Source organism: Anolis carolinensis, chromosome 5 (genome assembly GCF_035594765.1).
Source record: "Anolis carolinensis isolate JA03-04 chromosome 5, rAnoCar3.1.pri, whole genome shotgun sequence".
In the NCBI taxonomy this organism is placed as follows: domain Eukaryota; kingdom Metazoa; phylum Chordata; class Lepidosauria; order Squamata; family Dactyloidae; genus Anolis; species Anolis carolinensis.
In genome coordinates, this window is record NC_085845.1 from 182,018,646 (window position 1) to 182,046,396 (window position 27,751).

Below are 27,751 nucleotides of genomic sequence, written 5' to 3' on the forward strand. Positions count from 1 at the left end.
ATCTGGACATTTATTTATTTATTTACAGTATTTCTATTCCACCCTTCTCACCTCGAAGGGGATTCAGGGCGGATCACAGAACACATATACGGCAAACATACAATGTAGATTATAACAATGGCAAGACAGTAGCATATATAGACTTTCTCATCTTTCAGCATCTTTGGAGGTTGTGCTCAGTTCCAGCCATTGGGGGTGCTGTTGCTCCATCTCTCTGCTGAAAAGTTTTCTTTGTTTGTAAACTTTCTCCTTTGTCTGATTGAAACACGGAGCTTAAGTACCTTCCTGCTTTAATGAAATCCCCATTTATCTTTTCACATTTGTTTTCAAACTGCTAGGTTGGCAGAAGGTGGGTAAAGGTCAGGAGCTCACACTGACCCGGGCTTTGAACTCTCAACCTTCCAGTTGGCAAGATTTTTACAGCTTGGTGATTAGCCTGCTGTGCTAAAGCCTGGCCCAGGCCATGCTCAAAGCCTTCTAGAAGCTGCCTCCATTTCCATAGTAGAGGGTTAATTCCACATCAGGTTGATGCAATAACATAGGACTTTTCTACACTGGTACAATTGGTCCTCCATATCCATGGATTCGATACCCAATCTTCCATGACTTGAAAATATATTTAAAATGATCCCAATAGCAAAATCTGATTTTAGCATTTTATATAAGAGACATAATTTAACTTTGCCATTGTATATAATGGAAACAGTGCATCCAAGGATTTTGGTATCCACAGAGGGGTCCTGGAATCAGACCCAAGTGGATACCAACACCCGTAATCTCATAGTGAAATAAAGCTAGTAGGCATAAAAAGGTCATTGAAAGAAACTGGGGAAAAACAGCTTTATACCAATACAGGGACATAACTGTACTCAGTGAAATTGGTTTCCTGATTATGATAGTTGTAAATTCTTATATGAATTGGCCGTGATATCTTTTGCATTAATGCACAGATTGGAATATAATTAGCCATCAGATGTTGCCCTTCTTGAAATGTGCCAATGCAGTCTTTGATTTTTTTTAAAAAAAGTATTAGAATTATATAAAAATTATATGAGTAAAAGATACATTCCAAGCAATGCATGCTGAATATCACATGTTTGTCTATTTGTTACATTTTATCTACTAAAGAAGTAGTGAAGAGGACAGATAATAAATGCAATTAAAATATAGATCAAGTAATGAAATTATTAAAATAATCACTGCAATCAACAAAAATCACAGTGATTTTGTTGCTTTTGTGCATCTTCAAATTGTTTCTGACATATGGCAAGCATTGTTCATTGATGCTGAGCGAGTGTAGCTTGCGCTAGGCTCACTTTCTTGGCCATGTTTTGATTGTTGTACACTGTTCTGTTTATTTTCTGCAGATTTTTTAATTTTTTAAAATCCATTTAATGCAGAAACAGGACCAAAACAGACTGAGTAGTGAACACACGCAAAAGTGATATGGATCGGTTCTAGTGTAATTCATCCATCCCTAGGCAGAACACATGGCTTTGGGAGCAGGCCTTTGAAAAATAGTGCAGTGCTATAACTTTAAGAGAAAATTGTGCAATTTGATTACAGAATGGCCTTAGACTGATTCTGGATGACGTGTTTTAACATTGGAATGTATTTTAATTGTGCTATTATGTATGTATTTTAATCCAATTTTATCTTAAGTTTATGTTTTTATGCCTTAAGGCACTGTATAAGTGCCGTTTGTAAGTTGCCTTGAGTCCCCCTTGGGGTAGAGAAATCTGGGGTATAAATAAGGTAAATAAAATAAATAAATAATAAATAAACAAGCACATGGTTTGTATGCAGAAGGTGGTAGATTTAGTCCTTCACATGTCCAAGAACTGGTTAGACCTGGGGGCCGGGCTGTGGCGCAGCTGGCTAGTAACCAGCTGCTATAAATCACTACTAACCGAGAGGTCATGAGTTCGAAGCCCAGGTCGGGTTAAACCTCCGACCATTAATAGCCCCGGCTTGCTGTTGACCTATGCAGCCCCGAAAGACAGTTGCATCTGTCAATTAGGGAAATTTAGGGACGCTTTATGCGGGAGGCTAATTTACAACACCATAAAACTGCCAGCAAAACACGAGGAAAGGAATGAGGAAGTACAGCCTCTACTGGACGGTAAAGCAACAGCTCCTCCTGTGGCCGGAATCGTGAAGCTGGAAAAATGTTAAAAATGCCTCTGAGTTTGTCTAATGTATGTTGTTTGTCTGTTGGCATTGAATGTTTGCCATATATGTGTTCATTGTAATCCACCCTGAGTCCCCTTCGGGGTGAGAAAGGCGGAATATAAATACTGTAAATAAATAAATAAATAAATAAATAGACCTGGCTAGACTGGATCGCCCAGGGAAGGAGCCTATAGCAAAGCACACACCAATATTTTTATGTCAGACCGAACTTATAAAGGTGTGTAACATTTAGTAAGGCAGGGTGACAGCTAAACGTGGTATGAACTTCTCAGAGCAAAGTGGGAAATGGTCAGAATGGTCAGGACCTTGGACAGCACATAGCAAAGGTAACTGACTTGATTGTTGAAGCAGAAAGGAAAACTCTTGTTCTCACCAACCAAGGCGTTAAGGATCATGGTAGATCCAGCACTTTCAGAGGCATTACCATCCACTATAAAATATTTTAAAGGTATGTGGTTGCAGGCAAGATATGGCTATGAGATTCTGGGAGTTCTAATCCTCTCAAGTTAAGTTTCCCAAGCTCCTAGTAGTAAACAGAATGGGACTAGCCCAAAGTATAGTCCTCCAGTTGTTTAGAAATCCAAGATGCCTTGTCTGCCTTGGGCAATAATCAGGGATGCTGGAGACTGAAGCCCAAAACACGTGGAAGACAAGTTTGGGAAACACTGGACTAATCCAATTCTGTCTAATATACTAAGAGCTTGAGAAACTTTTCTTGTGTGGACTACAAGCCCCAGAACTTCATAGCCATAACCATAGCAATATCTAGATAGGCAGATACCTACTATGATAGAAAACCATATTCTATCTTCCTGGATAATTAACTACTATTATCAGCCTACAAGTGTCTGGAAAAATGGTATCTATTGCTGCTAAAAGAGTTCAAGGCTTATGCAAATTCTGATTCCCATTCTTAGTCACTGCAGGATAACAACTCATAGATTTATTTTGGGAACTCAAGAACAAACACAACTTGAAATAGACAGCAATCCAGTGGCACTGCTTAAAATGTTTGATGCAATTAACAAGTTGGGCCTGCTTTACATAAACTGATGATGGAAGTAGCTGGAAATACTGCTTCTGCATATTTAAATAATTTCCAGGAGAAGCCACAGGGAAGGCTATACATCTAAATATCAACAGACATATCCATCCATCCTCATCCACATAAAGTGCCAGATTGGTGCACAAGCTAATTAAGTTCCAGGTTAAGGCTTCTGCCTATTACAAACCTCTAAATGGCTCCAAACAAATCTGAAAGTTTTTGTTAGTTGTTGGAATAAATAATACACAACATTATCAAATGCGGCATAGCTCATGGCCTTGGCACATTCAGGAGGTTGGAATTTCCTGAAAAACTTTCAAGGAATGATAAGCCCGTATTCATAATAGGACTATACCAAAATGCAGCTAGAAGCCCTGGAGAACCACTGCCAACCAGGGATGGCAATACTTGACTGGATCTGTGTGGGGTGCATTGTGTAGGCTATGGTGGCACCTGTGGCACTGCAGAAAATCTTTCTCCCTCCTCGATCCACTGGAGTTACCTATTGACAGTAAATAAACATGCACATTTAATATATGGATGGATAACTATGGCCCTCAAAAGTTGATTCCCATCTATTCTAGCTAGCATACTCCATCATGAGGCATGCTGTGAGTTGTAGTCTGAAAGCACTTAGCAGGCCACAAGTTGTTCACCATTGAGATAGAAACCAGCATTGCAGACAGTCACATTGCTTACCCCATAAGGTAGAAAGCAACAGGGAAGCCAGGAAAGGTGGTGAGGGGCTTCAGACCCCAGTGCTAAGCCAAGATATATCAGTTGCAGTAATTACTTCCATTTGTCATCCAGGCCTCTAATGGCCTGGAAGTATAATAAATCATTAGGCGGAGACAGCGACTGATCTAGAGTGTGTTTATATATTAACAATATAATGTATGTGAAACGCTTTAAGCATTTGAAATGTGCTACATCAAAACTAAGTATTATTTTGAGACTGGTAGGATAGCTGAAGTAACTTTAACTCCCATTCTAATATGAATTATCCATCATACCTAGGGTGCCCTAGATAAAGTCATTCATAGAGGTTTTCCAAGAATCCCATTCTCTGATCCATAATATTGAGCTTTCTAATATAGAAACCTAAGGGATTTATATCAATAGACTTAAGATATATGAATACGCATGAATCAGCATATTCCTTAAGGTTTAGGGACTTCCACTTATGTTTTGGATATTAGTTCAGAATCATGGCAATCTTAATCAATAATAACTCAGTAAGTCAACATATCTGTAGATCCTGTTGATTTAGTTTGTGTTGCTAAACCTGGGTTGACTTATACATTGGTCCATGTAAGTACTGTATCTTCACTTGTATCAAAAAAGGGAACATTTATGTTCTCTGAGGCCTCTTCTACACTGCCATATAAAATCCAGATTATCTGCTTTGAACTCGATTATATGGCTGTGTTGACTCATACATAATTTGAATTATACAGCATTGTAGAAGGGGCCTGAGTAGAGTGATAAAAACTGAGAATTTGGGCACCTTCTACACTGCCATTTAATCCAGATTATCAAAGCAGATTACACACATTATCTGCTTTGAAATGGATTATACGAGTTTACACTGCCACATAATCCAGTTCAAAACAGATCATCTGAATTTTATATCGCAGTGTAGAAGGGGCCCAGAGAAGAGAATGATGCTGGGGAAAAAGGAAGGAAAAAGGAAGAGGGACCGACCAAGGGCAAGATGAATGGATGGTATCCTTGAAGTGACTGGCTTGACCTTGAATGAGCTGGGGGTGGTGACAGCTGGCAGGGAGCTCTGGCGTGGGCTGGTCCATGAGATCACAAAGAGTTGGAAGTGACTGAATGAATAAACAACAAGTGGCCTGAGAAAATGGAGGAGGTTGGTGCTTCTTTTAACTTCTCCTAAAATGAAGTAAGCCCTTACCTTTTGCCACTATATCCAGACAAGGGATGTTTCTTTTCTAAAAAAAGAATCAGTACTGCACTTTTCTTCTCTAATCACAGTGGTGAAAAGCCTTCTTGAATGCTAGAGCAGGAAAATGGCGATGGCCAAGAGCAGCTGTCCCTTAATAATAATAATAGTAGTAATGACAACAATAACTTTTTTCTTGCCCATCTCTCCTCATGACTCGAGGTGGGTTACAACACTGTAAGACACACATTCACCTAAAAACATTCTTTAAAATACACATATTAAAACCTATTTCCACAAAACACATATTAACATACACAAAACAAAGCTTAAACATTAGGTGAAATTTTAAAATTCATCATTAAAACAGTCTGGGTAGGCCTTCTGGAAGAGACAGGTCTTAACTTGTTTCTTAAATTGCGACAGCTGATCTAGCTGTTGGAGCAGGTCGTTCCACAGTCTTGGGTGGCCGATGTGAAAGTCCTCTGGTCGCCAGTTGGATTCTGGCAGGCTGGAGCAGATGCCCCCCAGAAGACCTCAGGGTTGAGGGCAAATTGTAGGGAGAAGACAATCTTGTCAGTAACCTGGACTCAAGCCATGTAGGGCTTTAAAGGTCAATACCAACACCTTATACTTTGCCCGGAAACTAATTGGCAGCCAGTGGAGTGACTTTAGGATAAGTGCTCACTCCTGGATGCTCCTGTAACCAATCTGGCTGCCATATTTTGAACCAGCTAGAGTTTCTAAACTTGGTACAAAGGTAGACCAATGTAAATCACATTGCAGAAGTCCAACTTTGAAGTTATCAGCATGTGCACTACCATCTCAAAGTCATCCAAATCTAGGAAGGGGTGCAGCTAGAGGATTAGCCAAAGCTGATAGTAAGCAGTGGCACTTTCCCCTTTCTGCAGAATGACAGTCGACCTATCCTTGGGCCATATCAACATTCATCATTTTGTCCCTCAGAGCTACCGTATACATAAGAGCAACTTATACATGAGTATATAGGGGCCTCAACAAACCATTTGGGCACAGCAACAATAGTTCAGCTGAAAATTGTAAACACATCCCTTCCTCCATCCCTTCCTCCTTTCCTCTTATGCTTTCTTCAACTTGGTGACCTCCAGGTGGTCAGAACTACAGCTCCCATCATCAAGCTGTGGTGCTGAGAGTTGTAGTCTAGTACACTTGGGAGTATTCAAAATTTGGGAAGATCAGTCTTAAGACAACCATTGGGAAGAAGAAGAACCAGATATTCTTCATTTGAGAATTTCTCTCTTATGCTTGTATATTTTTTTGCCACTCCGTTTTATAATGTTTTTGTGATCTAATCATTCCTACAGCAACCCATTATAACACACACAAGAAGTCTTTAGGATTTCAGGTGGGAAAACACAAGCTTCAGGCACAGATGAACTCTGAATAATCAAAGAGTGAATGCATTTTCATGCAAATACCTGGTAATAAAGAATGAAAAGAGAAGAACATAAAGCTTGTAGGAGATTACAGCATACTTGTTTCTAAACATATTTTTTCATCCTTGGTGTCAGCTCTTCTTATAGATATTTTTGTGTTATTGACTGCAGTGACTCAGCTGGGACTCTCTGCCAGAAAAGATACAAAAGAATATTTTCCTTCTCTGTCCTTTTGTGGATACAAAAAACCTGGGAGAAACCCTCCCCATTTGTCTTGATGCCGAGCCTCCTGTAGCAATTTCATAACATTCGCAAATGTGGACTAAAATAATTCTTGGCTTGTATTTTCATTGGATGCCAATATGGAGCAGCACAGCAAGTTGCTAACTGAGGTTGGCATTGTGCACTCATTGTAGATCATACTGCATTCATTCTTGAGAGGCATCATTAAATTCCAGGGAAGTTTCTCAGTCAGTTTATGGGCACAGTTAACATTGCTCTATAGCAAATCTCCCATCAAAATAAACGTTTCTTCAGTTTGTCCAGTGAGTAGAATGACACTGAAATGACATTGTTCAGGCTCATTCTCTGAATATTAAAACTTGAGCTCATCCAATGAAACTAGCATAACCTGGGGATCACAACCAGACACAGTGAAGGCATCTTCCTTTGCGCTTTGCTACACTGCTGCTGAATACACATGCCCAGTGTGGAATACATCTCACTACGTTAACACAGTGGATGTGGCTCTTAATGAGACATGCCGCATTATCACAGGATGTGTACGCCCTACACCACTGGTGAAATTATACTGTTTAGCCGGTATTGCACCACCTGATATCTGTTGGGAAGTAGCAGCCTATAATGAAATTGACATCACCAGTCGATCCTCTCTTTGGGTATCAGCCAGCAAGCCAATGTCTTAAATCAAGAAATAGCTTCCTAAGATCCACAGAGATACTTGCAGGAACACCTCAGAAAGCAAGAGCCCAAAAGTGCCAGGCTAGAACCCGAAACCTCAATCATTGACTGATACCAGATGAGAGACTCCCTCCTGGGTACACAGAGGACTAGACAACTTGGAAGGCACTGAACAGGCTGTGCTCTGGCACCACAGGATGCAGAGCCAACTTTAAGAAATGGGGCTACAAAGTGGAGTCCACAACATGTGAATGCAGAGAAGAGTAAACCACAGACCATTTGCTACAATGCAGTCTGAGCCCTGCCACAGGCACAATGGAGGAACCTTCTCACAGCAACACCAGAGGCACTCGAAGTGGCCAGTTTCTGGTCAAAGGAAATTAAGTATAATGCTAAGTTTTTAACTTTGTTTGTGTTTTTTCTATACATTATATCTGTACCATCAATTCCTTTCTGACACAATAAATAAATCCAATGAAACTGAATCATGAGAGATTCAACACAGAAAAAACGAAGCAAAGTTAACGGTTGATACTAAAATGAAATGAGACAGCCAGTTCAGGCAGCAGCTTAAAAAAGGCAGCATTTAAAAAAAAGTTTGTATTAAAAATTAATTGTAACAATAAATATACTTGAATGGTTATTATCCAATGTTCCATATAGTACAGCAATTTTCTATGTGTGCTCAATGTATTTCTCCAAAAAGACATCAGATCAATCTGATAAGCTATTTACAATATGCAGGATAAATAGAACACAAAGAAAGAAGTTGACCCTTCTGAGCTTGTTGATCGGCTTATGTTTTGCCTAAGCTTTTCTGCTAGAGCAATTATCCATATTCTTTCCATCCAGGATTCTTTGTGGTGGTTTACAATATGTTTCCAAAGACTGGTGTCAAGGGCACTCAATAATAAAGAAATCAAGTCTTTATACTGTAGCATCCCTTTGAAATAAGGGCAATAATAAAAACTCCACTGCTACTGTTGCTTTTGTATTGGTTATTTCATCAGTTCCTTTAACTATTTCATTCCCCAACTTCGAAATTTCTGGCATTCAAGCTATAAATGTATTATAGATCCCTATTCTTAAATCCTATCTAACACTAGGGAGCTTGTTGATCTAGTGAATCAGGTACCACCAACTAGTGGCCTTCAATACATTTTTGCATCATGATGCTGAAATACATTTAAATGAAATAGATGAGCAAATTACCTTCCATCCATTCCCAAGACTGTAATTCCCAATTATCTCACCTAATATTTGGCCCCAACCAAACAAAGTTGTCATTATATTTTTATTGTTGGAGTAAAACAGTAAAGATATAATGACAAATTTTCTGCCTCATGTGCTGTGGCTGCTTCTTGTTCCAATGAACCTTGATTTAGGATGTGTGTGCCATTTTCTGCTGTCTCAGGTGACAACATGTCTGGGGATAACCATGAAGAGATGCAAATCTTCACAGAGAATGAGTATGGTATTTGCTGGCAGCTTTGGCCGCTGGCTTAGATGTCTTGAAAAGAGGATTACAGAAATTCAGGAAGGGCCAAGCTATGTTTGGCTAGTAGTTGTGGTCATTATATGCCATCTCTAAGATTAGAGATACCAGCTGCAACAACAGGAAATAAATATTGACCGCCATGTGGATGGCCAATGTGAGAACCTAAATCATAGACTAGATTGAATTTTTGTCTGACCCAACAGACTATTCTCTTCTTGTGACTGTTCATATTGCATAATAACAAGTATTCAGCTGGGAAACCAAGTATGAATAAGAGGATAAACTGTAGATTATCAATCAAGTATCATTTTGCTGATAGTTTCTCCCAACTCCTGTATTGCATCTTAGATTGCATGGCAGTAGCAAATAACCATACATTAGGAATTGTGTCTTTGTTATTAATTATTAAAAAGGATTTCCCCACTGTCTTTCATGTGCCAAAAGTCTTTTAGCTGATCAAAACTTCCAGGCAGCACCTCTCTTAATATACCTGCTGAGTTCTGACTTTTCCATCTGGATCAAATCCCATTTGCATCTTCTTTTCTTGCATTTTTGTAGATCTGGCACATGCTATTGTTATTTGCAGACCGCTCAAAGCTTTTCCATGCAATGAGGCATACTCTTGGAAAGACACCAACGCATTAGTATATACTGAAGCAACCGTTCTGTTTCTTCCTTATTCCCTTGTCAGATTTCTCTGCTACAGGAACTAATATGCTGTAGATTTTTCATTTAAAATGTGAAGACATTAGGAGCAGGTAAATGTAACCCTGTAGATAGGGATTATTTGGCAGACAGTTTCCATCCATTCTTGTCAGCATAACCAATAGTGTGGTATTATAAGATTTGCTGTGGAAAGATATCTGGAGGGTCAAAGTTGCCACTAATGCTCAGAATTTGGAAAATAATCACAGTGGCTGAAAGATTTTGGGAGCTGCCATATAAAATATGTATTTTTTGCAAATTCTGCCTCTGCTATACACACATCCAGAGATGCATGTTTACCACTATGACAATTATGGCCAGGTGCAAATGAAAACAGGGTTGTTGTTTTTTGCCTTTAACAGTTATAGATAAGAGAGGATTTTAGCAGGTGCAGCTGGCCAGTCTTTGATCAGAGCCAGCTATTAGAGCTTCAAGATCTCTATCTCCTTGTACCCAACTTCCCTAACTGTGAACAATACCAAATGGAAATTATACCATTTCCAACTCAACTAGAAACAGTGCCACTTACTGCAATAGACCATGGCTGCGGGGCAATTTATAATACAAACATTCTCATGTTATTTCAGAAATTATCCTACTGTTTTCAGTACAGACAAAGGGTCTTCAAAATGTTTCTGCACTTTTAAATTTCTGTTGGAAACAGTGAGTGGAGGAGTAGTAGTAATTGGTCATGTCTGAGAGTGTCACGTGGTTAGTCTGTCTGGCAAGCTGGCTGACCTTGCATTTGAGTGTAAGAGTTGTCATGATGTGGTGAAGAGGGCTTCAAAACTTGCAAATTACCTCAAAGAGGAACAGCGTTCTCATATACTTTTCTGTGGGCAGAAGATGTGCCGGAAGCATATGCACTCTGTAGTGGGATAATTCTCTTTTGTTGCATCCCATCTATGAGTGAATTGAAATGTTTGAATACGGCTGTACTAGTGTGATGGAGGCAGAGTGCTCCAGATGTCCAGCTACAGCCACAGCCACGAGGAATGAATAGAACTGGTTCATGATCACAGAAGAATAACAGTAGAAAAGATTGCAGGAAAGATAAGTACAAGTGTTGAATCTGCCTATGCCCTGATTCATGACAGCCTTAAATTCAGTAAAGCCAGGTGGGTGTCTAAGCCACTGATAGAGGAGCATAAGTCATGATTATGTGAAAACAGCAATGCATCAGTGATTGCATGATCAACCCAAAACATTTTTTGCAGATAGCATTTAAAAGTTGGGATGATTCTGGGAAAAATGTATTGCAAAGGAAGGTGACTGCGTAGAAAAGTGATGTGGTGTTGTAGACAGCTTGGTAAGTGTGGATGAGGAGATGCTGGTAGAAGGCTCAGTAGTAGGGATGGAGCCAGCAGCTCTCTCAGACCATCATCTTTGAATCATCATCATCATCATCATCATCATCATTATTTTTCTCTCCGCAAGGAGACTCAAAGAATCACCCATGGAAGAAGCTACTACTTCTCAGCCCGCGGAACAAGTGCAAGCGAGTTCCTCTGCGCACACAGGCTAAAGAAGAGTTAACTGTTCCAGCTTTCATGGATCTGGGAAGAGAGAGGTCTCAGCTACACAGGTACTCAAGAGTAGTTGAGAAGAGAGCCAGTAACAGGTAATACTTGTGGATTTATAATTTAAGGAACGAAAGCCTGGCATTTTGTTGCTTGCTGAAACATCAGTTCTAGAAGCTACGATCTTGGACTCTTGCTATCTCGTTGTGCTGGAATTACATAAGTTCCATTTCCTTTTGTTAGGTTGCCTAACAGTTTCCAAGTAGCCATTTTTTTTTGGTTAGTTTCATGAGGGTGGAGTTTAAGAAAACCTTTCCTGGTTTGTGTCAGTAAATTTTCCCACCCCTTTTGCCTGAGGAAAGGGAGCCATTTTAGATCAGAATTATTATCACCAGGGAATCTTAGGTGCAAGCAGGCCTGTAGCCAAGGGGGGGGGGGGGTAGGGGTTCAAACCACCCCCGAAATTTTTCAGGTTAAAAAAAAAAACCTGGTTTACTCATGAATTTTAACTGGTTAACCAAATCCCCATGCTAAGTCTATGAGACGCAAAAAATTAAGAGTCCCTTCAGGCACTATCTCAAGCAGATATTGACAGGTCTGTAGCGGTGGGGGTGGGGGTGGGGGTGGTTAGGGGTTCAAACCCCCACCCAAATTTTCAAAACCCCCTCTGAAATTTCTTTCTGGCTATGGCCCTGGGTGCAAGATGTGTCTGCAGTTGGTCCCAGTGAGATCCAGGCTTGGACAAGCCATTTCAAGTCAATTTTAAACCAATAATAACCAATTAACATCTTGGTTATTGGGTCTCAGAGGCCCCAATACCAGAGACAGCAAACAAGGAAAATTTTCTTCTATTCTTCACCTCAAGAATCATTCACTACCACAGCTTCCAGAACAATTGGTTACCCTTCAAATTTTAAGTATGAACTTTGTTGTGGGGAAATCAAGTTAGTGCCTGGGTGGAGAAAGACACAAGACCAGTTAATAAATTGTTCTTTAAAGCAATAACGTGGACATTGCTCCTGTGGGGTTCCTTCTTCAAATAGGAAGGTAATCCAGCATCCCCCAAGCTGATAGAAGATTAGGACACGTTAATGCTAAAGACATCTAAAGCAGCTTGGGTGCGACAGCACACTGGTTTTTCCTGAACCCTGGACTTACCTTGGACCTTGGCTACAGATTCTGATTCAACTTTGCACTCTGGACACTCCAGTATTTGGCTTATGGAATGGACATTTGGCTTCTCTATTGTGTTATTCTGTTAATGTTTGACCCTCTGTTGAACTATCGGTTTGACCTTGGTCTGTGGATTATTTGAGGTTGAGGATTTCACATGTAATTTGTTTTTGAAATTCATAATAAATAGAGTTCAAATTGTAGAAACTTTCCCTCACACTTTCATTGCTTTAATTTATTTTCAGAAGAATGTCCGACTTCTATGATTCCATAGCATACTGGTGGGGGGGGGGGGGGGTAGAAGGTGGGTCAGCCTTATCTGCTCCCTCCTCCTTTTTCTGTTTTGCTTTTTCCGTACTGCCAGTAAGGGATTATGGGGGCAGCTGCTGTTTACTTTGTTTGTTGTAGGAAGGCACACACAGTTGCAGTAGGATTAGGCAGTGTGTATCCAATTGTTTCCCAGTATATACTTTTATTGCATTACTGACTGCAGATATGTCACTGACTGCAGATATGACACTGAAAACCTCTGTTTCTCAATCCCTCCTTTCACATCCTCTCAATGCCAATATTTCTTTAAAATTTATTCCAGAGAACGATGAATAAAAGGGGGATTGGGGAGGCATAAAAATACTGTAAAATTCAGGAATGACTATAGTCAGTATGCAGCACACAGATGCCATATAGATCACAGGGGTCAAATGTACTCATAAAAGACATTGTCATCTCTTTGTTCTTCATAGGTTTGTGGGGGTTGTGTGTTCTCTTATCCTGTGTTATTTGACTCTTACTTTTGAGAAACTACCAAGGGAATGGCAAAGCCATAGGCTTTGGATCCCAGGTTAAAAAAAGAAGAAGAAATTGCTTTGAATCTTTCCAACCCCCTCCCCCACTAGATGGCACTGAACTCTTTTTCTTTTTCAGTGGAAAGAAAAACCAGAGGAGGAAAAATGATTGTAATAAAAATACAGTGCAAGTCATTTCAATAAAAGCGGGGAAGCGAAAGACAAGCAAAGTGAAAAAATGCCTCTTGATATGAATGCAACATTCTCAACCACATCTTAACAGCATATTAACATCAATAGAATTGCTTCTAAATTAATGGCTAAAATAATAATGCCACTAAAACTGTGATCATATACTTATTTACTCAGGAGTGAATTTCATTGCATTCCATAGATCTTGCTTCCAGGAGGTTGTCACTGTGAGCATTATCAGGAAGTAAACTCAAGGGATATATACACCTTTCTCTGATGCCAACACACATTTTTGTACCTCAAATATTAGGTCTGTTTCTGGGTATAAGTGACCTGTGGATTCCAAAAATGGCAGCAGTTTCCTCCTATTCACTCTAGTTTTTGAGATATAGAACTTATGTTACATGTTAGTCACTACCTGCTCACCCATAGCAAATTATGATAATTAACCATACCTAAGAAACTAGAGCTGATGCATTCTAGCCAGTGCAGCTATAATCTGAATCAGTGTCCCAAACAACTCCAAGAAGAGCCCAAAAAATGAAGACACCAATACTTTTTTGTTGGCCTGTGTAATTACACAGAAGCAAACCCCAATGATTTCAATGGAGTTTATACTCAAGTAAGTGCATATTAGTCTTGCAGCCATTTCTTTGCAGACTGGACCTTTATACTCATTGCCTGGAAGTCAGCTTCATAGAACTAGGATGTGCTTATTTATAAGTCAAAATCTCCATACCACTCAGAGTTGAATATAGAGAAGGAATAGGATTCTGTGTCCTTCTTTACATGTGTTTATCAGAGAGATGCTGCCAGGTGCTATATTTGCCACCAGCTCAGCCTCCCCAGGTGAGGAGTGAAGAGTTTTCCCTTGAGACTTGAGGAGCAGCTCTCTAACAGTGCATATTCACTGCAGAATTAATGAAGTTTGACACCACTTTAACTGCCATGGCTCACTGCTATGGGGTCATGGGACTTGTAGTTTGGTGAGGCACAGCACCATTAGGCAGAGAAAGCTAAAGACCTTGAAAAATTACAAGTCTCATGGCCCATGGCAGTTAAAGTGGTGTCAAACTGCATTCATTCAATAGTATAATTGCACCCTAAGAGAGCTCCTCCTCCAGTCTTCATGGGATAAAACAAGAGCTGCTTCATGAGGCAGTCGCCTCTCTCTGCCTAAGAGTAGGGTCCACCTGTCTCTGCCTCCCCTCAATTCTTACTTTCACCAAGCTGCTACCAAGAGCCAATTCTGAATATAAAGTCACTTTCTCCTCTCTATTTCAGAAATTGACATTTTTTTTATATCAGGAGAGACTTGAGAAACTGCAAGTCGCTTCTGGTGTGAGAGAATAGGCCATCTCCAAGGACCTTGCCCAGGGGATGCCTGGATGATTGATGTTTTACCAATCTTGTGGAAGGCTTTTCTCATATCCCCGCATGGGGAGCTGGAGCTGATAGAGAGAGCTCAGCTGCTCTTCCCCGGATTCGAACCACCAATCTGTCGGTCAGCCATCCTGCCGACACAAGGGTTTAACCCATTGTGCCACTGGGTGCTCCTATTTCACAATAAAAGACCAGAAAAACTCAACAGAGAGGGGAAGGGGATTTAATAATAGTCTGCGGAGAAATGCTTCTCCCTTGAATAGTATTGACAAGACAACCCCATGAATTTTATAGAGTTTTTTTCCTCATTCAGAGGTTGTTTTGCCAGTTTCTTCCTTTGAAATATAGCCCACAGCACACCAGTATTCATGGATGGTCTCCTACACAAGTGTTAACCAGGGCTGACCCTGCTTAGCTTGCAAGACCAGAAAAGATCTTTTAGGGCAGAGGTGTCAAACTTACTTGCATATCTGTTTATTCAGAGGTGTCAAACTTGTGGCCCTCCAGATGTTTCAGACTCCAACTCCAAGAAGCCCTAGCCAGCTTGTCCAATGACCAGGAATTCTGGGAGCTGAAGCCCAAAACATCACTGTTTTAGAGCATTTAAATTGGGGAAAAGCTAATAAAGGATGATAAAAGTCAGATCTTTCAGGACCCTGGATAGAGCCATGTTTTCTTTAAATTGGGGAATATATACAGTAGAGTCTCACTTATCCAACATAAATGGGCTGGCAGAATGTTGGATAAGCGAATATGTTGGATAATAAGGCGGCATTAAGAAAAAGCCTATTAAACATCAAATTAGGTTATGATTTTACAAATGAACCACCAAAACATCATGATAGACAACAAATTTGGTAGAAAAAGTAGTTCAATACGCAGTAATACTATGTAGTAATTACTGTATTTATGAATTTAGCACCAAAATATCATGATATATTGAAAACATTGACTCCAAAAATGTGTTGGATAATGCAGAACATTGGATAAGCGAGTGTTGGATAAGTGAGACTCTACTGTACCTTGCAGGAATCAAAATTAATAATGCCCTGCCTGTCAGTGTTGAGCCCCCATCTTATAAATCGTTCTAGAGCAAGGGTCCTCAAACTTTTTAAGTAGGGGGCCGGTCCACAATCCTTCAGACTGTTGAGGGGCCAAATTATCATTTGAAAAAGAAATACGAACAAATCCCTATGCACACTGCATTTGTAGTGCAAAACAACTACAACAATGAAAGAACAATAAAATATTTTAAAATGAAAACAATTTTAACCAACATAAACCTATCAGGCCAATGAGATAGTCAAGTTAATTAGGATTGTTGTTGTTGTTGTTGTTGTTGTTGTGTGCCTTCAAGTCAAGTGGGTGAGCCTAAGTCTAAAATTATTTATTTATTCATTTACTACATTTATTTACTACATTTATATCCTGCCCTTCTCACTCTGAAGGGAACTCAGGGCAGCTGTATGTACATACAATATATTATATTATTAGCATAGCACAATATTAGCATTATATATTACTATATTGAACTATACCACTATACTGTAATATTATATGTAATATATAACATGTAATTAATACTATTATATGGTGTTATTATCAGTATTACATTGTATAACATGATAATATTATCAATATCATATGTATATTATTAAAACTGATATAAAATATTATATTATAAATGAGGGTGGGGGCCAGGTAAATGACCTTGGAGGGCCGCATCCGGCCCCCGGGCCTTAGTTTGGGGACCCCTGTTCTAGAGTTCAAGGGGAGGAGGAATCAACTCAGGCCCTATATACACTGCTGTGTGATCCAGTTTCTGAATGCAAATTATCTGCTTTAAACTGGATTATATGGCTGTGAAGACTCATATAATAAAGTTTGGAGCAGATATAACATGCATTCGGAAACTGGATTATATGGTCAGTGTAGATGGGACCTACTTTGGATCCAACCTACATCTACACCAGTCATGGGAAAACTTTGGTCATCCAGGTGTTTTGGACTTCATCTTCCACAATTTCTAACAGCCTGCTGGCTGTTAGGAATTGTGGGAGTTGCAGTCCAAAACACCCGGAGGGGTGAAGTTTGCCCACGTCTGATCTAGCGCAAACTTACCCAACATAACAAACTTTAAGTACTGATGGTGCTTCTTGGGGTTAGTATGGCATGATGCGAGTTGTAGTTAATCCACAACTTTATGCATTTTGTACAATTAACACATTGGCTTTTTCAAATAACGTCGGCAGTGCTGGGTACCCAAGCTAGTTATACCCTAAATCCCATTATTCCATAGCATTGAATCAGGGCATAACGCCAAGCTGCATTAATTTTGCAGTGTATAACTGTATATGCATCCCTAGGGGTTGAAACTAGCTGCATTTTTCCCTGGGAACGAGATGGATGCGATGCGAAGGGGGAAATGTTGCCTTTGGAAAGGGACTTCTGCGAGGGACCAAAACCATATATTTTGGCCACCAGCCTCGGCATGACGTCACAAAGGAAGGCACCTGGCCCCGCCCATTTGGAAGGAGGGGGGGCAAAGATCTCGGAGCGGGTCGGAGCAAAAACCCGGATCTGGAGGTAGATAATGGAGTCAGCCGCCTTTGTCGGGCTTGAGCGTAGAGTCTTTCTTTCCTTCTGGCAAATGAAGCATTTGCAAGCTCTGCGGCGATAGACTGGCTGAGCTACTTACTCCTCCGGAAAATGTAATAATAAGCAGGGACTCCTCGCTTTGTCTAGCAAAGGAATCTTGAAGTCAGGGGATCTTCCCTATTTACATATTTCTTTCCCTTTACCACCTGTTTGTGGGAACAAAGAAAGCAGGAAGAGCGTGGGAATGCTGCTTCCTGGCCAGAAGAGAAGGTGATAGTACAGGCTGAGCATCGCTTATCTAGAATCCCATAATTATCCTTGTGCAGAGAAATAGCGGGGTAAATAATAATAATGATAATAATAATAATAATAATAATAATAATAATAATAATAATTAATAGTAATATAATAATAATAATATGATGATGATGATTATTATTATTATCATTATCATCATCATTATTATTATTATTTGTGTTGTTGAAAGCTTTCATGGCCAGAATGACTGTGTTGTTGAAAATTTTCTGGGCTCTACGGCCATGTTCCAGGAGAATTCTCTCCTGACATTTCACCCACTTCTATAACAGGCATCCTCAGAGGTTGTAAGGTCTGTTGGAAATTAGTCAAGTGGGGTTTATTTATCTTTGAAATGTTGAGGGTGGGAGAGAGAACTCTTGTCTGTTTGAGGCAGGTGTGAATGTTTCAATTGGCCATCTTGATTAGCATTGAATAGCCTTTCAGCTTCAAGCTCTGGCTGCTTACTTCTGGGGGAATCCTTTGTTGGGAGGTGTTAGCTGGCCCTGACTGTTTCCTGTCTGGAATTCCCCTGTCTTCTGAATGTTGTTATTTATTTACTGTCCTGATTTTAGAGCTTGTTAACACTGGTGGCCAGATTTTATTCATTTCTGGGGTTTCCTCCTTTCTGTTGAAATTGTCCACATATATGTGGATTTCAATGGCTTCCCTGTGTAGTCTGACGTGGTGGTTGTTAGATTGTGGGCAAGTCAACACAAATCAAGGAACATGAAAGGCACTGCAGACTGACCCACCTGGGCACAGCATATTATTTGAGTACACAGAAATACTGCTCTAAGAATCACAATGTTAGACTACACCATGTCGAACTACACCATGGCAGACTAGCCATCTCCAATAGTATGTCTACAGTGTAAAGTTAATGGCTTCCATTGCCATGGCTCAATGCAATGGGATCCTGGGAATTGTAGTTTCACAAGATCTTTAGCCTTCTCTGCCAAAGAATGCTGGTACTTTACTGAGCAACAACTTCCATGGTTCCATAGTATTGAGCTATGGCAGTTAAAGTGGTGTTGAGATACATTTACTCTACAGTGCAGATGCACCTCAAGATACGATATTATAGTGCTATACACAAAGGGGTTGGGTTTAGCACAGTGGGCTAAACCGCTGTGCTGCAGAAAAATCCTGCTGATCAAAAGGTCAGCAGTTCAAGCCCGGGTTGGGGAGAGCACCCGCCATCAGCCCCAGCTCACCTGCCCAACTACCAGGTTGAAAGAAGAAGTGTGGGTAGATAAATAGGTACCACTTTTAACGGAGAGGTAATAAAGTCACCCTTAAGGACAACGATCGGGAGGAAAGTTCTTTGGCATGGAAGATGGAGTGACAGCACACCCCCCCCCCCCCCCCCTGGCCAGAGTCGAGCACAGCCTCCAGGATGCCGGAAATAAGATGGGGAAAACCGCCTTTACCTCTGTTTGTGTTGTATGTCCTTGTTAATTGTATAATCAGCACTGAATGTTTGCCATATGTGTGCCCTGTAAGCCACTCTAAGTCCCCTTCAGGGTGAGAACGGCGAGGTATAAATACTGTAAATAAATAAATAAAATACACAAATGCAGGTATATTTCCATTTTTTTAAAAAGCCAAAATCCCACTTCTGGCCCCCATCCATTTTGGATAAGGGATATTCAACTTGAATTTGAAAGCTCACAGGTTTGTCAAGGGAGGTCTTCTTCACGACTCTAATTTTAGAATCATCTTTTTTGGTAATTAATAGCAATGGGAGCTGCATGGATTCATAAGATATCACTTATTTGCCCTGCAAGGAGGTAGAGACAGGGAAAGCTTCACTTGCTGAACTTCTGCAGCTTAGAGAGATTTATAAAACATGCTAAAATTGTCTCTGTGCACAGGGTTATTCATACTCAATGTTGTCCACATTTTGAAGTATCCCCCAACCAGGAAAAATACTTACATTGTGATTCTATGGCAATGAGAAAAGAATATGAAGGTTGCCCTGCTGTTGTTGCCAGGGCTGGGCTGTGAGTCTGAGAGTCTGAGAGGCAGGTTGCCAGGCACCTGTCGCTCCAGAGGGTGAAGGAGGGCTGGCCTGATGACTAAGCCAGCTACTTCAAGAAGCTGAGTTGAGATGTTATTATAACACATACACAGTTATCTGCTATTGTAATATCTTTACTACCCAGGACACAGAGGAATTGTTTTCTATCTCTTCTGACCAAATAATTTCCCTGGCTTGGGTGTACCCAGACTTGGGTGAATTGGAAAGTCCCATTTCCTACCACAGCAAAATGTCTTGGACCTGTCTGACAATAAAGGTGACTGTCAGTACTACAGTCAGTGAGAAGTGAAGGGGTGCATTTACACTGTCTAATGAATACAGATTGGCACCACTTTTATTGCCCTGGCTCAATGTTATGGAATTATAGGGTTGGTAGTTTGGTGAGCACCCATACATTGGCAAAGGAGGCCAAAGACCTTGTAAAATGACAGCTCTTAGGATTAGCATTTAAAATGGTGTCAAACTGCTTTAATTCTGCAGTATAGATACACCCAAGGACCAATTGGAAAGCAGGGCTGAGGAGCAAACCAGGATCAAGAAACAGTCAGAAATCTACATTTTAAAGGAATTATCCAGTGTTCTGAAACTTACCATGAAATAGGGTCTGTGCCCTAACAAGCCCCTTTAAATTTCAGTTCCAATTCCGCTGCCCACTGACATGACAGTTTCCACCCATCATCAGAAGGAGAGCCTAATGTCTGAAGATACTGAGCTAAGCAGGCTATATTTGAAAGTCTTTCGTGTTAGAGATGGAGCATGCCCATTTTCTGCTGATCCACAGGATCCAAACCAATGGATTTCAACAATAGAAAAAGAGATTCCAATTCAACATTAGAGAGAACTTCTTCATGGTTCTACAGGGCCGGTCTGTGATGCAGCTGGTTAGTAGCCAGCTGCAATAAATCACTATTGACTGAAAGGTCATGAATTTGAAGGCAGCCCATGTCGGATTGAGCGCCTGACCATTAAAAATAGCCCAGCTCATTGTTGACCTAAGTAACCCAAAAGATAGTTGCATCTATCAAGTAGGAAATTTAGGTACCATGTATGCGGGGAGGCTAATTTACCTAATTTACAACACCATAAAAAATCGTCTAGCAGCATGCGGAAAGGAATGAGGAAGTAATCCACCAAGGACTCGGTGTCACAGTGGATGTTGAAGCAGCAGCTCCCCCTGTAGCCGGAATTGAGCATACCTTCATGAAGCCTGGAAGCTGGAAAATGTTAAATTGCCTCTGTGTCTCCGTCTCTGTCTCTGTCTGTATGTCGTATGGCATAGAACGTTTGCTATGTATATGTACATTGTGATCCGCCCTGAGTCCCCTTTGGGTGAGAAGGGCTGAATATAAATATTGCAAATAAATAAATAAATAATCGGGGATCAGAATCATGATGTTGTAAGACTGCAACTCCCATCAGTCCTAGTTAGCACAAACAATAGAGAGAAATACTGTGCATTTTGATTCAGCACACAGTTGCAACCCATGTGGCAACAGCATTCAACAGTAGACTGTCTTGGTGGATCGTGGAGTGCATCCACACTGTAGAATTAATGCAGTTTGACATCAGTTTAACGACCATGGCTCAATGCAATGGAATCCTCAAAGTTGAAGTTTTAGAAAATGTTTAGCCTTTTTTTGCCAAAGACTGCAGGTGCCTCATCAAACTATAGCTCCCATGATTCCAAAGCATTGAGCCATGGGAGTTAAAGAGATGTCAATCTGCATTACTTCTACACTGTGGATTCTTCTTTGTTAAAAGGATTTTCAATGGGATGCTTTAGCTGTGAATTCCTACACTGACAGGAGCAAACTAGATGGTCCTGTGATTCTTTGAATTCTTTAAATCTGGCCATGCTCTGTCAGGCTGATGACAGCTATAGATGAAACCATCTGGGTGTCTAAAGATTCTTTTGTTCTCCCATACTCTGTAATAGCAGTGGTTTACCACTTTTTGAGACAGCCGTTTTATTGGACGTGTCAAAAAAATGGGGCAAAACATCCCTTTAGTTGCTAAGCATCCATAAAACCTGAAGTGGCTGCAGAGAGCATTTGGTGGCTTAGCAACCACAAGTCAAGCTGTCCTGCATTGTCTGGGCATGCTGCTGATTACAGCCACACTTTGAGATTCTGGAATCTGCTGGAGCAGAATAATGAATGATTGTGTATTGCAGGAACAGACAACATGGACTATTATTTGATTGCCACTCCCACAATCCCTCAATATTGGCTACTGTTGGATTAGGGGACGTTTCCCAGGGTGCCAATTCCCCTTTGGAAGGATAGATATGGCTCAGTGAAAAGGCAATCTCATTTAGCGGAATTTGCTGAGAAATGTGCTGAATTTCTTGAATACCCCCTCTGGGATTAACTTCTATATATGCAAAGCAAGCAGGCATTATTCAAGTGATATCGCTGAAAAGTTTACTAGTTTCATCCAGTGGGCATATTCTCACAATAACCTCAGAGCAAGCCCTGCATTCTCTTGGGACATACTGCTGTGCTTGTTGCACTTTTCAATCATTTTCTGACTATCATAAGGTTTTCTTGATAAGATTTGTCCAGAGGAGGAGTTGCCCCTGCCTTTCTCTGAGGCTAAGAAAGTGTGACATACCCAATGGGATTCCATGGCCAAGTAAGTATTTGAACCCTGACCTTCAGAGTTATATTCCAATGCTCAAACTATGACACTACACTGACTCTCCTGAGGTATATTGCCCAGTTGTTTCTGGACAGATGTTGCAAGGAGCAGTGTTTTAATATAAAGGTCTTCTATTAAACTGTGGGATGATCACAGTTTTGTCTACACATATTTCTGGAAAATGTTTAGGATTGTGTGCCTGTAGAAATATTCCTTTCCACAGTAATTCAAAATCCTTGTTGATTTGCATGGAGATGCTATGAGTGGTAAGCAACTACAGTAATTCCCTCCTCTTCTTGTAAAATGGGGACATGCCCCATGTTGACTCAGCAGTTGTGGTATCATGCTTTTGTGAGTGTGCATTAACAAAAATATATCAGAATTCAAAGAGATAGCAGTGTTGGTCTGTTTCCGCATACAAAGCCAGGCAGGAATCCTGCAGCACCTTTGAGATGCATCTGATGAAATGGAATGTAGTCCACAAAAACATTTTCCCCATCACTTAGTCCCAAAAGGCACTGCCCAATTATTTTACATAATGTAACAATTTGTGAAAAGGGCTTTGAAGACTTACGATTTGCAGACTTTGGAAGCATATTGTCAACATGTGCTTCTGAACCCGAGTATGGAGACATTTCTCCAGATTGTGTGCCATTTCCTTCTGATCCATAGTTTCTCCAATGCAAGAATCAAGGCACTGCTTTTATTTTTCTCCACCCCTCCCATTAGATGAATCTACCCCAGGCATGGGCACACTTGAGCACTCCAAGTGTTTTGGACTTCAACTCCTACAATTCCTAACAGCCGCTAGGAGGGCTGACGTTTGCCCATGTCTGATCTGCACTGTAGAATTAATGCAGTTTGACTCCACTTACCTGCCATGACTCAATCCTATGGAATCCTGAGAGTTGTAGTTTGGTGATGAAACAGCCCTCTTTGGCAAAAGAGGCTAAAGAACTTCTAAAATGGGTCCCCAAACTAAGACGTGTGGGCCAGATGTGGTGCAACAAGGTCCTTTACCAGTCTCATGCCTTAACCTTTAGATTTAGGGTTGTCTTCAGTCTGAAAGGATTTGACCCCACCTTAAACTTTAGACTTAGGGTTGCCTTGGAAATGACTTGAGGGCATACAACAAAAACCATCCTAATTAATTTGACTTATCAGCCAAAAGCAGGCCTACACTTCCCATTGACATACTGGTAAGTGAATGTTGGTTAAAATGGTTCTTCATTTTCAATATTCTATTGTTCTTTTATGTTCTTTTTGCACCACAAATAAAATATGTGCAATGTGCATAGGAATTGGTTCATGTTTCTTTCCAAATTATAGTCTGGGCCCCCCAACAGTGGGCTTAAAACCACTTCTTTCCATGGGTTCCTATTGTTCTGCACCAAACCCCATAGGATACAAGAGATAGTGGTCCAGGATAAAACCATTTTTTTCCATGGGATCCTATTGTTCTTGCCCAAACCTCAAAAGATACAAGACATAGTGGTCCAGGTTAAAACCACTTCTTTCCATGGGATCCTATTGTTCTGCATCAAACCTCCTATTGTTCTGCATCAAACCTCATAGGATACAAGTGATAATGCTCCAGGTTAAAACCACTTCTTTCCATGGGATCCTATTGTTCTGCCCCAAAGCTAATAGGATACAAGAGAGAACAATCCAGGTTAAAACCATTGCTTTCCTTAGGATTCATGCTTCCCCATGCTTCAGGACAAAGCCTCATTTATTGTAATCAGAAATAAATATTTCACAATATATAATTAATTACATATTGTTTTTGTGAGCAATCACTATGCTTTCATTGTGTTCATTGTAACAATGAAAATAGATCCTGCATATCAGATATTTACATTATGTTTCATAACAGTTGCAAGATTATAGGGATGAAGTAGCAACGAAAATAATAATATTATGGTTGGGGGTCACCACAACATGAGGAGCTGCATTCAAGAGGCTGTGGCTTTAGGATGGCTGAGAAGCACTGGCTTCAAGCGTTCGAGGTTCTGAAACTCCAGCTCCAGTGATGGCATAGCAAGTGGTGCCAACCTGCCCTGGCTCTCTGGATGTGGAGGAAGGAGTGCAGTTTATCTTTAAGGAGGCGAGGGAAGCATCAGGGATGGGGCTCACGTTGCCCGGGTGACATCACTGCCTTTGGGCTCCGTCTCCGCTTCCCCGCCTGGCTCGGCTTCGGTTTGAGCAAGGCCAGATCCTTCCCCAGGCGGAGGGAAGGAACCGGAGTCACCCCGAATTGGGGAGGTGGTTGATTTCCAAGGAAGCGGGGACTCAACCGGCTGCAGACGCCTTACAAAGAGAGATTGAGAGAGAGAGAGAGAGAGAGAGAGAGAGAAGAGGGCAGGGCCATGCCATCCCTAAGCCTCCCTTTTCGGGGAGCTCGCCTTGCCTTCCTTCCGCCGCGACGTGGGTGAGTTGATTCCCTTCAAAGGCGGGGGAGAAAGGAGAAAGGAGAAAGGAGAGAGAGGAGAAGCGGAGGAGGGAAGATCCATCCAGGTAGCAGCCGAAAGTCGGTCTGGAAACGGCTCTAATTTGGCTGCGGACGGAGGGAGAACGAGGAAAACGGCTCAAGGAGGAAAGATAGATGTAAACAAAGCAAAGGCGAGGAGGAGGAGGAAAGCTTCAGCTCTTGTGTCTGGACGGCTCGGAGGAAGAGGAAAGCGGCTTGGAGGGGAAAAAGACATGCAAATGAACCAAAGGCCAAGAGGAGATAGGCTTGGATTGTGAGTCGGAAAGTATATCTAAGTATCTATCTATCTAAGGTAAAGTAAAGGTAAAGGTTTCCCCCCTGACCTTAAGTCTAGTGGTGTCCGACTCTGGGGGTTGGTGCTCATCTCCATGGCTAAGCCGAAGAGCCGGCGTTGTCCGTAGACACCTCCAAGGTCATGTGGCTGGCATGACTGCATGGCGCGCGTCTATCTATCTCTACATGTAAATAGATCAAAGGCTAAAAGGAGGCAGAACTCAGCCCCGTCTTGGAAGGTGGATCGGGCCTGACTTCAGCGCACTCTTGGACTGTGGAAACGGACTGGAAGGACTGTGGGTCGGGAAAACGGACGGGAGGGTCAGAGCTCTAACTATCCATCTCTATCTACATGTAAATAAATCAAAGGCGAGTAGGAGACAGACCTTGGAAGGTGGATCGGGTTATTGGACTGTGGATCGGAAAAACGGACGGGAGGGAAATAGATCTAACTATCCATCTCAATCTACATGTAAATAAATCAAAGGCTAACAGGAGACAGACCCTGGAAGGTGGATCGGGCGTGATTTCAGAACACGGTTGGGCTGTGCAAACGGACTGGAGGGGGAAAAAATACATACCTATCTGTATAGATAGAGAAAGAAATCAAAGGCGAGGAGGAAACGGGGATTGAGGAGCCCCTTGCTCGGAATAGGACCCCTTTGGCCCCTCCCTGCCCCATTTCCGTCCGCCTGCTCTCCTTCGGCGTGGGATTCTCTCTCTCTCTCTATCTCTAGGCTTCCGCCTGGATAAATAAACAGAGACCCAGAGTCGGGGAAAGCAGCCTTGAATCGGGAACGGAGAGAGAAGCAAGAGAAGGAGAAGAAGCCAGGAGACAGAGGAGGAAGAGGAGGGAAAGGAAAGGAAGGAAAGAAAGGAAAGGAAAGACTCCCTCTCGCCCTTCTTCCTTCTTCCTTCCTCTCTCCCAGGCTCCATCTACCGAGGCCTCCTTCTTGGCTGTGTTTTCCTTGCAGAGGAGAGAAGCGCGATGTTGGGGCTTTGCTGCAAAGCGGCGGGAGGGCTGCTCGGGCTTTTCAGGGAGAGCTAAGAGGAGGAAGGCTCTGCTTCTGGAGGAGGAGGAAGAAGAGGCTACGACAGGGAAGCATCCCTTCCTGCACTTGCTTGTGTTTGGCTGCTTTTTTTAAGGAGAGGGGCGTCCAAATGGCCAGGCGGAAGAAGGAGAGGCGCCTCACCCGCCGCTGAGGCTTTGAGGATCCTCCAAGCCTGAAGGAAGAAGACCTACACTCGCCTTTTCCTTCCTTCCTTCCCTCCCTCGTGGGAGTCTTATTATGCTCCTGGGCCGGCCCTGAAGCCATGGCTGCGGGCAGGCTGCTCCTGTACGCGGGGCTGGCGCTGGCCCTCTGCGCCCTGGGCATGCTGGCCGTGGCGGTCTGCTCGGACCACTGGTACGAGACGGACGCCCGCAAGCACCGCGAGCGCTGCAAGAGCCTCACCACCCGCAGGAACGACCCGGGCTTCATCTACAACTCCAACAACAACCTCCCGCTCCGGGCCAGCCGGCCCAAGCTGGACCGCTGGGAGGGCAAGCTGCTCCTGGCCCGCAACCGGAGGCAGCTCTTCGCCCTCAGCGCCGTGGATGAGTGCAACCGGCAGTACAACTCCACCAACATGGGCCTCTGGAGGAAGTGCCACCGCCTCGGCTTCGACCAGGACCTGGAGGAGCTCATCGCCAAAGGTAGGCACTGGCAGATCTCTCTCTCTCTCTCCTGCCTCACATCAGGCAGGCATGGGCCAACTTGGGCCTTCCAGGTGTTTTGGACTTCCACTCCCACCATTCCTAACAGCCTCAGGCCCTTTCCTTTTCCCCCTCAGCCGCTTAAGCGGCTGAGGGGGAAAAGGAAGGGGCCTGAGGCTGTTAGGAATGGTGGGAGTGGAAGTCCAAAACATCTGGAGAACCCAAGTTGACCCATTCCACCCCCTATATCAAAGGGCGACATCAAGCTTGGAATTCAAAACACATTTCCACATTTATAATTAATGTATGTATTTACAATATTTAGACACCGCCTTTCTCACTCCCAAGGTGGTTTGCAACATATTGATGACAGAAATTCAGTGCCAACATACATACATCATAGGGAAAAAAATCATAATCACTCAACACTAACATATAGCTATGAATTCAAATCATTAAAACCATCAAACGTATGCATACACAACATTTAAACACTAAGACCAACATACATATAATGCGGGAGAAAAAAAAATCATAATAACTACATGCCAACATCTATATATATAAAAGAGTGATGGCATCACGGCAGCAGACAAAACAACAAAAGTAAACACCTCACAACCTCGAAAATCGACATCACAACCCCTCATCCATGCCTCTAGGTTGATACAACAAAAAGAAAAGAAAAATAAAGTCCTAATTAGAGGGAGAGGAATAATTGTTTTTATCCAATTGCTGCCAGTTAGAAGGCTAAGCTCCGCTCATTTGGTCTCCTAGCAACCCACTCAGCCCAGGGGAGCCTTTACCTTAACTACCACCAATTCCTCAATACTTTATTTCCCATACCACCATACTTCGCCACAGCAACGCGTGGCCAGGCATAGCTAGTATAGCTATAAATTAAAATAATTAAAACCATCAAATGTATGCATACGCAACATTTAAACACTAAGACCAACATACATATAATGCGGGAGAA

General features: G+C 41.9%; 1 protein-coding gene across 1 annotated transcript in view; it reads left to right on the forward strand.

The window, feature by feature from the left end:
- Positions 1-24,353: 24,353 nt before the first annotated feature.
- tmem178b (transmembrane protein 178B) overlaps positions 24,354-27,751 on the forward strand; it is a 354,992-nt gene continuing 351,594 nt past the window's right edge. The window contains exon 1 of the mRNA XM_003220854.3: positions 24,354-26,772. Coding sequence (XP_003220902.1) covers positions 26,391-26,772 — 382 coding nt within the window. The 5' untranslated portion in view covers positions 24,354-26,390. The remainder of the gene's footprint in view (positions 26,773-27,751) is intronic.